A 13,883-nucleotide genomic window follows, 5' to 3' on the forward strand; every position below is an offset into this window, starting at 1 on the left:
TTACTCAAAGAATTTACCAAATATCCAACCTCCCACATTAGTGTTAGTAGCCACTAGGTAGGTAACTTGGCCGTCGAAGTGGCTCGAGCGTAAAGGTGCCACAGTCTCGTCTCGATAGAGCCCGGAGTATGTAGTCGTCCGCTTCAGGACCGGTCTGCAATACGCCTGGCTCGCCACTCTTTCACCTGACTGCGGGGAGGCCGACGCTATGTTATAGATCTGATCGGGCTGTCGGATTGCCGGGAAGGGTTACGTACATGTATACATCTGTGCGCATTTCATTGCATCTGGATATCATCACTACGTGGATAGTGATAGTATAGGGCTACCCATTGGGGAAAACGGGGGAGACATGATGTGTAAGTCATGTTTCCCTCGTAGCTGATTTCCATCATTGTGGGAGAAATTGACTGGTGTGTGTGTATGTGTGTTTCAAGGAACAAGTGAGGTTGGAACTAAAAGGTATTTCAGTATCCCAAGACTCTGGGTCACTTTGATTAGACTCGTATCCAGAGCAAGTATAATGCATTCAGTTATGTAATTTATTGCTTATAAGAGAAACAACCTTAGACACTGACAAATGTCGACGTCAATATCTTAATATTCACTGATGGCACAGGCACATAGCCTGGTAGCTAATTATAATCAATTACTAGCGTGGAAGAGCTGCATGAGGGCATTAAATCAGTCTGGTCGTTAATAGTGCACATTAAGATTATTATTGTATCACGATAGTTAGATAGTCAGATAGATATAAAGAAAAAAGGTAGATATCTGCCCGGCACCAATGCAGATAGCCGCTAGGATTCTTCTTCCATTTCGACCTTCTTGTAACTCTTTTGTTAACGCAGCCACAGTCAACTGTTATACTCTGTAAACAGATACAGACTCAAATGAAAGGAAATAAACATACAAATAAAAATGCGCCACCTCGTATACAACCTGTTCATCTGCATCACCGCCCTAGACTAATGCGTACCGTAAATAGCCAAAACGACTTTGATGCCCAAACTCATACTCCTCCTCCTAGGTACCTACAACTGCATGTCGGCGCATGCCGGTAGGCACGACAGTACCTCCGACTTGCTAATCACCTAAACCATGTTACATGTACAGGAAGAAGCTTGGGTAAAGCGAAAGAGGACTCACAATCTGCAGGATGGGAGGTACCTCTGTAGGTATCTCACTTGGGTAAGGTGATTGAATCAGGTTTCTGCAGGATTTGGTTGTCGGTTTGGTGAGCTGCCAATTTAGTGTGGATTGTCATATTGGCTTTTTGATCTGGAGATGAGATGAAGATGGTATGCAGGCCATGCGAGGGGTTCTCTCGGGTTCTGGATCTTGATGGATTGGTTGTATTATATTATACTACATATTATTTTTTGAAGTTTATATTATCGTATATTATACTCCGTACTAAATTTTATATAACTACAAATATGATAGGTATACTTCTGATTTCAGTAATTGTGATGATCACAATCAGACAATGTAGATGCGACTCAAACTAGCGGACTTGCTGCAGGTGATGTCCATTGCCAGGTTTTCCCTGGTCATTGACAGCCCGTTGATAAATCTTTCTTTTCTTGCTAACACCTTTTGTGAGTCTGTCCTGGAGCTATAGGAGCAGGCATAAACGGAATATATCCAACGCTGATTCAACTAATTATCATGATCTACACGCAAATGCGACTCCTACGAGCTCAATGAGCCAGAGGCCACATCATCGGTGAATAAGGCTTACTACGCTCCATTCATACAGGACTTCGTGTCGATGTCTATAAAGTCATATAATGAGACATATATCCTCAGCTTTGAAAAATGGCGCATGCCGGCGCGGCCCCTTACTCTGGTACGGAGTACATTACTCTCTGTCAGTCTCTACCTGTACCGAAATACTGGTAGTAAGTCCTGCGCAGCTCAACACTACTACAGCTCGATCAAGTCCCATGCTGGGCGCATCGGAGAAGTAATGCCGGTTTACACCTCGCTTGACTCGCGGTTCAAACACCGTCTGTCAAACTGTAGGGGCATGCAGCGTCGATCTACCTCCTCGCATGTGTTCTTATACAGGCTGCTCATGGTTTTGAGGTTTACCCTCCGTCCTCATCCCACCTACTATACGCCGTTAAGATGCGATTTCTCGCGGATGACGAGAGCAGCAACGACGTTGAGAGCCCCCAATCGCGGCTCTAGCCAAGTCTGACCAGACACGAGGCGTGGCTCAACCGCCCGCTGCTTCGGCTGATTTCGATGATTACCATCGCGCGCTTACACTGTGGATACACTTGGTAGTATGCGCATTCATCGCCGTCGCCATGTGTGGTTAGTCGCAGGCGGCAGGAAAGGCCGTACCTACGTAGTCCGCTCCCTACGTCCTCGCCTAATCTCAACAGACCGATCCCTTGATCAGGCAGCGCTCTGGAATTTGCTCTGCTAACGGGGAGTGTAGGGGGCTCTTTGCGCAGTCCAGACCACGCAAGCTAAAACGCGCGGGGACGAGAACAGCCATCAGATCCTATAGGCTGTGTTCCACCATCGCCACTCACCAACCCGGTGCAAGGCGGGTGCTCCCTCTGCTGCCTAGGATCTTCGATACTATACGAGATGTGAGTGAAAAAATCGAAGAAGGAAGACAATTCCAGCAAAACACAGGCGAGGGACGAGTCCAGCATGACACCGTTTCTCGATCCAGATTCAAACACAGCAGCACCCTGCTGTAGAATCCACCTGCAACCCAGGGAGGTCCACATGCATGTCTGTGGGAGGACAGAGCGTGTCTGCCTGGCCAGTGATAAATGCCTCATTGTTAAGCGGGTTCTCTCCCTGGCCCCCTGCAGATGGCGATCTAGACAGGTATAGACCTGAGGGATTGGGGGTTGAGGTAATTGATGATATGCAGGATGCATTAAGCGTGATTTCGCGCTTTTGTTGTCTTATTCGAATTGAATGATTCACTTGATCAAAATGGAGGATATGGTAGGTAGTCTGATTGGATCGAAGATGGTGCCTGAGGAGCGAACAGGAACATATAGTCACGTGGTACGTACAATCCACAATTGGTTAGCGTGTATTATGTAATACACAAGTTCTTATCTTATCGGTACAGCTTCATCTCTCTATATCGTTCTCTTTCTTCTTTAAATCTCTTGTATATCAGTATATCTCGGTAGATACTTGTATATCTCTGTATATATCAGTAAATTTTCATTTCACCTTGCAACCTAACCCTTGAATCCATCAAACTCTCCTGACCCTGTCAATGTGCAACCACGGTTCATCAGCGGGCCTCCCGTTGGATCGAGGCACACTCCGCGCATCATCGATTGCGCCCTGAATACAACCTCACCACTGTCATGTCTCGTCAACTCCGGTCGTTCCGCAGCGGGGGTTGTCTTCCTCTACGCTATGGTCGATGTCTTCCTCTTCTTACCTCCGTCCGCGATGATCACCGCGCATTGATGGCTGGTACCTGTCGTTGAGTCGATCGACACGTCGCACTATCACGAACGACAGACAGTCAAAGAAAGACAGAAGAGATCGCGAGAAGAAACAGATCAACATGACACTCCTCTACATCCGGGGCCGCACCCCCTTCCCCCCAGGAGCAAATGCCACCGACGTGATAATCAACGAAGTACACTTCAACCGCGCCGAGCTAGACCACTACAACTACACGCTCTACTCAAACGGCACGCTCTCCAACGGCACAGAATGCTACCTAGTCTTCAACCAGTGGCGACCGCACCTGACCCCCGCGAACGGGACCTTCGTCAACGGCACCTCGTGCTACTCGCCCGTCAACGACATCGGCCCCCACGCCTCGGCGGGCCTCGTCTTCGCCATCCTGTTCGTCGCGTCTATCTTCTTCTCGGGGCTCAACCTCCGCAAGCACGGCCGGCAACACCTGCCCGTCGACCGCCGCTGGAACATCATCGGCCGACGTTGGAAATGGTACTGGCTGATGGCGTTGGCCGCCTGCGGCACGATCAGCTGCTTTATGAGCGTTGATGTCGATAGGTCGTATCTGCAGCATACGCCACTCATCCTGCAGAGTGTATTCTACACTGTCCTCACGCCACTATGCATGGCCGCCGTCTGGGAGGGTGTTCGACATTGGTACGTCACCACCCCTGCACAAACCGCAACAAAGAACAAACCCAATATACTAATTGAAACAGGGGCTCCTGGCAAGAGCGCCAAATCTTCGACCGCGACCCCTACGCCTTCCAAACGCGCAGCACGCGCGAATACCAAGAATTCCTCCTCCCCATCCTCTTCTACCTCTGCACCCTCGTCACCACCTTCCTCACCGTCCTGCGCAGCTGGTCCGCCATCGAAAAGCAGCGCAGCCCCCACCAGCAATCCCACACCGCAAAGCCCATGGCCACAGACACCCGCTGGCACGCCGCAGGGTTCACCGCGCTGGCAGGCACCCTCCTCATCTGCTACAGCCTCGAGCACAGCATCTACCGCTACAAAGCGCCGCCCACAACCCCCGCCTCCATCCTCACCTTCTACCTCCGCTCCGCGCCCTCGCAGTACCTAGTCGCTCTCGGCCTGTTAGGGATCAAAGTCGGCTATGCCATCGCGGGCGCGTATATCTGGGACGTGTCTCCCCTGCGCTATGACGTCCCCGGCGGATATCTCTACGGGCTGGGCTATACCCCCGCGCTACTCATCATCGCGCTCTTCAACGTCTGCGGCTTCTGCGAGCTAAACGAAGACATAGCCCTCCTCGCTAACCGCGACGTCTTCGAAACAGCCCTCGCCGACGACGTCGGCATACCGGGGAAACGACCCCCCTGGTGGCGCAAGGATCGGCTGCGTGCTATCGCGCGTGAAATCATCCCCTATTCCACTACTTCTTCGCCGCGCACCGACCACGACGATATGACCCGCTTCGTCGAGTTGGGTATTATCAAGCCTCATCCGCAGGAGGAGGGGAAGCCTCCTCAGGAAGAGGACATGCAGGTGAAAGAAGAAGGAAAAGAAGGGAAAGAAGGAGAGGCTGTTGGTGGTGGTGGTGGTGGTGGTGGTGGTGGTGGTGGTGTGGACTGTCCTCCCCGCGTGACGGTCCGTTCCACCAGCGAGACTACCACTAGCACCACGCTTGCGCCTACGCCTACGCCGTCGTCGTCTTCTACCTCCGGGCCGGATCTCACGACTCACCGGATGGAGTATGTTGTGCAGCCTGGGAATGGGGAGGTAGTGTGGGAGGAGGGGGCGGGCGGGGTGTGGACTGGGGTGGAACGTCGTTGAATACTTTTTTTTTTTTTCTTTTTGTGACTGTAGTATTGTTATCGTTGATTTATTTTTGTTTTGGTAGTGGTAATGGTGGAGTTATATAGTTTCACTTCAAGACACATGGCTTAACCGAAAAAGTAAGCGAATGAATGTACGGATAATAAGGATGACTATACTAAACGATAATTTTACCTTAAGAAAGCTAGGATATCATGCTACGCTTCAACTTCATGAATGTATCATATCACATCAGATCAATCAATTCTGGTATATGGCAATAACCTAACAACGGCCGATAAACAAAAAAACAAGAAAATCCAAATCCGGTGCCCCATCCATTGCGAAATACCCCGTTGTAATCATATAAATAACACTGTAGTGTCAATAAAAAACCACGTCAAAAGGGGAATTGAAAGGATAGATAGCTAGTTAGGTAAGTCATAAATCGATAAATAGATATAGGAGATATAGAAGATTTGAAAAAAAAAAAAAAAAAATAAGAATGAAAGAACCCCATCCATGCTGTATAGCTATGCACCTCTTGTATAACGCCGAGTCCGGATCCCACCCAAACGATAACAAGAAAGTCAAATGCAAAGCCAAAAATAGAAAGAAAAAGGAAAGGAAAAAAAGACACTCTCGTGGCAAGTGTCTTGAACTGTCATGTCAAGGATACTCCGTAGAGCAGAAGGATTGGAGAATGTCTGAAGGAGCGGGTGGAAACAAACGCTGCGCGGTGCGGTGCAGGGTCCCAAATCAAGCCAAATTATTCCAGCAAGTGTTTTTTATATTCTTTTTCAAATTTTGAAATTATGCGGAAAACACCTTGTCTAATTGACGCAAGGCGCGCATGTCCTCGCCACCAAATCCAATCTTTTCGCTGGGAATGTCGCGCGGGCCTTCGGCGCGTCCGCCGGAAGAGCCCCCGGCGGAGATGGATGGTAAGGGGCTCCCAGCCAAGCCGCCGTTGATCATGGTCCCGATCCCTGGAACGCTGCCCGGGCTGTGGCCCGGTTCGGGCTTGTGGATGCCCGGGGGCGGGATATAAGGGCTGGGCGGCGCTTGATGCGGACTTCGGCCGGCTGCAGCCAGGCCGTTGGTGTGCGGGATGGATGGCGGCGGCTGCGTGCGCGGGGAGGCCCGCCGGATATCGTGCGGTCCATACTCCTGCGGGCTGCGCTGATGCGGGTCGTGCAGGCTGATCGGTCGCGGGGAGCGCCCCGCGACCAGCGGCACCGGCTGGGTCGGCATCGTGGGCGGCAGCGTCACCTCCGCTGGGTGGACGGCGCGCTCGTAGTGCGGGGGCAACACATGGTGCGGGTGGTGGTGTTGTGACGGCGGTGGAGGCGGGGAGGGAGCGCGGCATGGGGCGGCGGGGCGGATGATGGTGGTGATGGTGCGGGTGATGCGGATGACCGTAGCCCACCGGGCCGTTGGGGCCCGAGACGGGGGGCAGATAGGAAGGGTAATGCACCGGGACGGTGGGCGGCGTGGCCAGCGGGGTCGGCGGCCACGCGTACGAGGGGGGATATGGCTGCTGCGGATGGGGAGGCGCGGACCGCGCAAACCCCAGATGGTGAGGCATGGGGTAGGTGGTGCCGGGCATGGGGCCCCGGGTCACCACGGGAAGATTCTGCTGGTCGTTGACGGTGGAGTCCGGGTAGAGGCCCTTCTGCGGACGGACATTGCGCAGGGCGTGGTCGGTGGAGGGTTGTTGCAGGTTGGCGGCGGAGGGATGAGATCGCGAGTAGTAGCTGATCAGGTGGAGGTGGTTGCCCTGGGAGGTGGTGATGCTGAACGACTGTTTCATCAAGCCGTCGGGCTTATATCGATAGCCATCGGGACCTTCTTCAAAGCCGTCTAGGCGATCATCGTCGCTGCCTCGCGTGCTGTCCGGGGTCTTGCCGGCGCGAGTCAGGTTGGAGGGCTGGGAGACACCGGTGCCGCCCCGTTTGCCCTCCATTTCGCGGTAGGTGAGAAAGCTGCCCGAGACGCGACTGGCGCTCCAGGACTTCCCGTCCGTCCAGCGACGCATGCCGGCTTCCCGTTCATCCCAGACGAAGACGGAGCCGGAGCGGATCATCTGGCGCTCCTTCTCGGACAGGCGGCGTTGGACGCGGGGCAGCAGACCGATGCGACATGCTTCGAAGAGGATGATAGCGTCCGCGGGGGTGCGGACGTGGCCGTGATACGTCTCCATCCACCTTCGATGATCTGAGTAGGGGCCCGTGACGGCGGAGGGTTTCAGCGCCAGGGCCGGGCGGGGGGGAAAGAAAGGAATGTCGTCGGGGTTGATGGTGACGGAGGGTGGAGAATGGACTTTTCTCCCGATCTTGACCTGATGTCGTGGAAGGCAGATATGGGGAGATATTTCCCGAAGTGGAAATATCGGCCGACGTCAGGAGTTGAGAGATGTCGGGATTAATCTGCGGGCGCATGACGGGTTAATATGTGAGAAGACAGGAGACAAGAGCGGTTGATCAAGTGCAAGACTGCTAAGTACTACAGAGGGATGGAATGTCCAAGGATCGAGAGGGCTAGAAGGGGAGGAGGGATAAGGGAAGGAGAGAGGAGGGGGTAGCATGGAATATAGCTTCATGGATGAGACTTACTGAGTGATGACGATATCCAGGACGTCGATGTCTTGTATGAGATTGTATGGGACAGTATGGGATAGTATGGGATAGTATGGGATAGTATGGGATGGAGTGAAGGGGTTGTTGGTATGGGAGGGAGAGGGGAAGGGATAGAAGGAAGTAACAAGATGGGATATCAGAGTCAGATGAGAAGAGAGATGAAGAATCAAGAAAAGAGATGGAGAGAAAGATAGAAAGATAGATAGACCAGACAGGAAAGAAAGAAGAAAGTAAAGCAAAGCAAAGGGTGGGGACAAGTTGACCTCCCCACAAGGTTTTTTATTTGATTTTATTTTTATTCAAGAAAAAAATAAAAGATTTCTTTCTTACTTTAGTATTATTGATTATTTATTTCCTTGTCGTGATTTTGATTGTTTTAGTTCAATCTTTAGTTTCTTTTCTTACGTTTATTTATTTTTATTCCAGACTTTCTGGGTCCAACTTTGACTTTAATCCATTCCTGTATTGACCGGTTTCTTTGGGTAATTTATTACATTCTATCTTATCTGGCCTCTTTACTCTTCCTTGTCCATGGCTATTCTGTCTTCCATCTCACCTGGTTTCTTCCACTGGAGGTAGTATTAATCTATTCTTATCCATCTTTGTCTGGATTATCATGCTGAGAAAGATTTGTACTGCATATACAGATACAACATGATATAGTAATAGACTGTTAAATATAATCAGGATCATACATTAATAATGATCAGGCTCTAGGCAGAAGCCATATCCATCCATCCCTACCCGGATCCATCTCACCCTGTCCAGTCCATCTTCTAATCCCTTTCCTGACAGAAGATGAATCAAGCTTAGGAGAGCACGGGTGGATTTACTCATACCCAGACATCATGTCCTTTCCATCTCGACATCCCAGCGTCTGATGTTGGGCTTCTCTCTGTTTACTTTTCATTGATTTATTTTCAAGAAATACGGTAATACGCTAGGAAGATACGGGTGGCGCACTGATCGCTTTGATCCCAACTCCATCCGGTTTAGTGCGTGACTTTCTGAAGCTTAAGCTTAATCCAACACGAGGAAACCTTAAGCTCGCTTAGAGAAAACGGATCCGGATCCACTGGTTTATCTATTTATTCTCTCTTATTTGTATCTTATCTGTTCCTTTCTTTTCATTCTCTTCATGTAGATGAATGTCAACTCATCATAATATCCTGACTCTAGATATCTCCACCTGAATCTGCGTCATATTTATATCTCCAAAAGACTGTCAACACTATCCGTCTCATGCATAATCAAATAGGGTTAAACTCTCCCCAGGTTACGTAGCGGTTCCGCCCGAAATTCACTTGACCCTGGGCCCAAGCCCACTCTCTCTTCCGACTTCCCGATTCATATTATTTATTTATTTATCTGAATTATTCTGCTATTTCATCCCGTGACAGAGTCTGTGCCAGCCACTGTGGCGAACTCGTATTCTAGCCATTTGACCCGATCGGATACGTGTATCTTATCACATCATATATAATTCTTTAATTTATGATTGTAATATTAACAATATGTATAAGAATCTCCCTATTCTATATATATCCTCGAGCAGTCATATGCAATACGACCTGTCCAGCGACACAGGAACCTGATGTCGAATGTCCAATCCCCCATCGCATCGATTGGGCGGTCGGAGGTTTTCCCAGAGCCAGTCACAGCCAGGGGAACCGATAAAGTTGCGGGCGCACTTGACTGATTTGATCTTTTCCTATTTTATTATTTGATTTTATTTTATCTTTTATTTTTCATGTTACATACAGTAATACAATTCTATGTGAGTCACAAGTGGACTCTGGACTGGACTATCCGGATAAGCGTATCGCCAACAAAGTCCGTCCAAACCGGTGCCGGTTGGCTTGGCGCGCCTTGGCTGGCCCACTTGAGTGAAATAATCATAATAAAATAGAATAAATGGAAAATAATTAGAGAAAATTGAAATATGTAAATAAAAAAGCATGACAGTAAAGTAAGATAATAGAGAAAGAGCTTAGGTGGGATTGTCAGGAGTGTCAGTTACTGCAGTTGATGTCTCACATGGGGAATATTATAAGAATAGAATAAAGAGAATAATACATCATACATCATACACATAATAAGCATAATCAAGTCAATCAATCAATCAGTCATGTATTCTAATCAAAGGTATTAGGTATATCCACTCGCAACTCGTATCCAGATGATATCAGACGAGGCAATGAGCATTGGTAACGTACCCAGTTGCCTATTTGACTGGTATGAATCTCTCTCTTTGACCTCCTGTCAGTGTCCTGTCTCGTCATATTATACTCCAACTCTAACACAATTAAAGACGGATAAGAGTAAATAAGATGTGTACAGTGCGACGGTGCGGCATCTGCAGCTGCTGCAAGGCGGTCGTCATTCTCCCACTGAGACAAACCCTCCGCGGATATGGCGGCCCTACTGTAGCTTTTCTTTCCTTTTTCTGTCCTTATTTCATTGACTAATTCATTCTATCCTATTTGACATACATACCTGCTACATTACATATCACCTGCAGGCCACCGACACTGTTTGTCGCCCGGGTACACACTACACACTACACAGTAGTGAGTGTCATCCCAGCACAGTATTATATTATCCCAGTGATACAGAATCGACCTAATTTATTCCCTCTATTTTCTCTCTTAATATATTAGGTTGATTTCCGTAAGTCATATCTCACGGTGTAACCCTGATAGTTAGCGGACAGGTTAGTTACTGGACAGGTTCAGGAAATAAGACAGTAACCAAGGAACGGACGCGACTGTGATTGGTGTAAATAAGGTTGAGCACAAAAGTAGCACTGTATTTATGATTGTGTTTGTCCTCGATGTATGTTTGATTTAAGCATTGTTGATGGTTTTATTTTATATAATAGAATCTATTGTCTATCCCTTTGTGCCTACTATTCGATCCTACCAGCAAGAAAACAGGTTATGACTGTGTAGAAGTGGTTCATCCTCAGGAATGTCCTTCCTTGCATTTCCGGTGCATAACTGTACAGTCCTCACTATGAGCGAAATAGTGAAAAAAAAATTCAAATAGAAAAGAAGAGGAAAACACTAGCGCAGTGCTTGGTCTGATAGGGTTGGCCACTGGTATGGAGGGGCGATGCAACCCTTGATTCCCTTCCTTGTCAGTTGATAGTACTAAATAGGCAGTAAGTGAGTAGTAAATACTACTGAATACAAGTCCAAGGCCCTAGCTACCTACATAGTGATGATATCAAGATAGATTACTTGTACAGGTTAGATTGCCAAGAGGGGGGGGGGGGGGGGGGGGCCTGGTTTAGTTGGGGAAGGTTGTGAAACCGGGCACGGGGGGGAAATGGTCCACAGCTTTATCAATTATTCCACTTGAGTTAGATTGGCTTCAGTCCTCGTACGATTGATCTTGATCTATTGATGATGGGTGAGAGGGTGGACCATTCTACTGAATGAATATACCTACAGTGTATATACTCCGTACTAACTAGTTACTACTATGTAGTATCGGAGGAGTCTACTGTATACTCCGAGGAAGACTGGAGCAGCCCTAACTAATTCTGAGACAGTCGCATCGCAGATCAACTTCCTGACAGGGACAATCCTGACTCAGGATGATCGGTCTCCTCTTTTCAGAATTCCCTTTCGTGGTAAGTGTAACTGGAGTAACTAACTTATGGCCATGATGATCGATCATACATGGTGCTAAGCTAGTAACTACTGACCATCCGTGCTAATAGTGTCCAATACTAATGGTCAGAATCTCGTCTATCTTTCTGGAGAGGAGAAGGTCTTGGTTTAGGTAATGATAACCATCATGCTTGGCTGGGGGCAGGTTATATTGTTTTTTTATTATTCATTATTCATGTTTTATTTCATATTTCGATTTTCCTGACAAGGGACAGTCGAGTGAATACCCTTGTGTTTGGAGACCGCCGGTCTATTACATACAAGGCCTCGAATAGAGACACAATACTCCGTCCTGGACAGAAACAAGTCAAAGCGCTGCTGAGCCAAGCCGTTTTCATTGCCTCGACTGTCCAAGAACAATATCATGGCTCGACCGTACTTACTACATGGTACTTACTATTCATCAGTGATCGTATTGTACACGTAGTACGAGTACTGCGATACTACCCAAATAGCCAAGGCTTAGCCTGCAGTGTAGTCTTGTCTCGGTCTGCCTCTTTGGGACAACGTAATTATGTAAGTATGAAATTGTGGAGAATAAGGAAAGAAGAATATAGAAGAAGAAAGAAGAAAATAGGATAGATGGCAATCAGATGATGGATAAGGCAAGTAATGCCTTGTGAAGCGGATTGCACGGATCGGACGGCCCGATAGAATGAGTTTGGCCATGAATGAAGGCAGTGCATTTACTTCTCCGTCTGCATATTGATTATTTGGTTACCTGAGTTAATCAGGATCAATGTGACTAATGGAAAGAATTGCCCTATTAAAATTGGTCAGTCAGATGCCAAGCATCCATGATATCCAGGCACCCATATTATTATCAATATTACCAGCAATACCATCAATAATACCATCTCCTCCCCGTCACGGTAATAATACTCGGCATCAGTCCACAAAAAAAGAGTCCACTTGGGCTGGGCACTTGTCATCGCCAACGCCGGGAAATGACCGAGAACGGATATGCTTAACACCAGTAAGGTTGGCAACTTGGCACTGTCCCCCGCGTGGCATTCCTCCGCTTAGACTGCTGGGAGAATGAGCAGTATTACTATCAGCCATCACCGTATTCGATCCATTAGTCCGTGCCTCCCTCTGAGGAGTGGTCAAGCCCTCTCTCACAGGAGTGGTTTTGTCCCACTCCATAATGGTGAACTCGTATTCTGTCCCCAAGAATAGCAGAGTTCGTGTGTCACCCAAGGCAGTCGGACCTCTTGCGCTTCCGACCCATCCCATCCTCAATGGTAAACGAGGTGGATCGGCACCAACCACATTGGGGCAACCGGCGTAGCGAGGCTCCGCCCAGACCGCAGCTTGGAGGGATTAAAGTAATCCGTCAGTCCGTCAGGATCCATGTCTTGTTCGCCCTGTTCTGGCTAGGCTGGGCGGCTTTGGTCGGATGTTTTTGACTTTTTTTTTTTTTTTTTTTTTTTTTGGTTTTAAAACCTTTTTCCTTGTTTTTCCCCCTCCTTTTCTTTTTTATTGTTGTTTTTTTCTCTTGTCCAGTCTTCCAATCAATACCCATGCTCAGCTCATATCTGGTTATATGAGAAGTCATAGTGGATATGATTTATGATTTGTTCTAGAATCAACCGTGGAAGGGAAGGGAGAGAGGAAATATCAGGAATTCTCCGTATTTCCGATCGGTCCACTGTCAGGTCAGCCATAATTATAACCATAAACAATCATGTCATTTGGAGTACTATCCCACCAGTCATAACAAGCGACTTCTCCAAATCAAGCGGTTGGGCCTCTAGGCTGAGCGTGAGGGGAGGGATGTTAGCGAGAGACAAGACGATCGTCAACAAACCATGATCAGACGGAGCAGAATCCCGTGATCGGCTGTATTGCTGTATTGATTCATTTTACTTTATCAACTTTAATGATTATCATTCTTTCTCCTTAGACCGTTTCCCTTCAGTTGAACCTACTCCAGCGGTATCCAGCTCTAGACCTAAGCCACCATGCTTAGTCTGCCTCGCACCTTTGGTTGGTGTCCATGCCCGCCCAATAAGACCCACTGGTGGCTTCACTATAACATCCTAGCACAACTCCCGCATGCTCCTTTGGACGATGTCTCCTTGGGGTATGCGCTGCGCTATGCAACCTTATTAACGACTAATGGGTTTGGTTTGGTTTGGTTTTGGGATTGAATGAAGATTCCCTCTGGGTATTCATCCTGCTGGACATCCTTTTCAGCCCCATATCAACCACAATCTATCTCTACTCCCTCAAAGTCCGAACCCAGACTCAGTCGCAATCGCATATACTACTATAGTACAAGCCTACAGCCCAAGCCCACAGCCCACAGCCTACAAGGCAG

At 48.3% G+C, this 13,883-nt stretch overlaps 3 protein-coding genes across 3 annotated transcripts; 1 reads left to right on the plus strand and 2 right to left on the minus strand.

Annotated features, from left to right (window-relative positions):
- Nucleotides 1-3,562: 3,562 nt before the first annotated feature.
- On the plus strand, nt 3,563-5,262 carry P168DRAFT_323430 (DUF2434 domain-containing protein; the record flags this gene model as incomplete). The annotated part of the gene is made up of 2 exons (XM_024840688.1): nt 3,563-4,119; nt 4,182-5,262. 2 exons carry the CDS (start codon nt 3,563-3,565, stop codon nt 5,260-5,262), a joined length of 1,638 nt encoding a protein of 545 aa, XP_024696861.1.
- A 795-nt stretch (nt 5,263-6,057) lies between these two features.
- Nucleotides 6,058-10,266, minus strand: P168DRAFT_314380 (camp independent regulatory protein; the record flags this gene model as incomplete). The annotated part of the gene is made up of 3 exons (XM_024839771.1): nt 6,058-6,521; nt 6,559-7,585; nt 10,222-10,266. 3 exons carry the CDS (start codon nt 10,264-10,266, stop codon nt 6,058-6,060), a joined length of 1,536 nt encoding a protein of 511 aa, XP_024696862.1.
- A 2,029-nt stretch (nt 10,267-12,295) lies between these two features.
- P168DRAFT_12770 (uncharacterized protein) lies at nt 12,296-12,906 on the minus strand. The gene has a single exon (XM_024832663.1). The coding sequence runs from the start codon at nt 12,794-12,796 to the stop codon at nt 12,449-12,451; it is 348 nt and encodes a 115-aa protein (XP_024696863.1). The 5' UTR covers nt 12,797-12,906; the 3' UTR covers nt 12,296-12,448.
- Nucleotides 12,907-13,883: the final 977 nt, after the last annotated feature.

Source organism: Aspergillus campestris, assembly GCF_002847485.1.
Source record: "Aspergillus campestris IBT 28561 chromosome Unknown P168scaffold_1, whole genome shotgun sequence".
Classification (NCBI taxonomy): Eukaryota; Fungi; Ascomycota; class Eurotiomycetes; order Eurotiales; family Aspergillaceae; genus Aspergillus; species Aspergillus campestris.

Bases quoted from the DNA above. Each gene is read 5' to 3' on its own strand.
- P168DRAFT_12770 (XM_024832663.1), bottom strand. From the start codon at position 12,796: ATGGGATGGGTCGGAAGCGCAAGAGGTCCGACTGCCTTGGGTGACACA.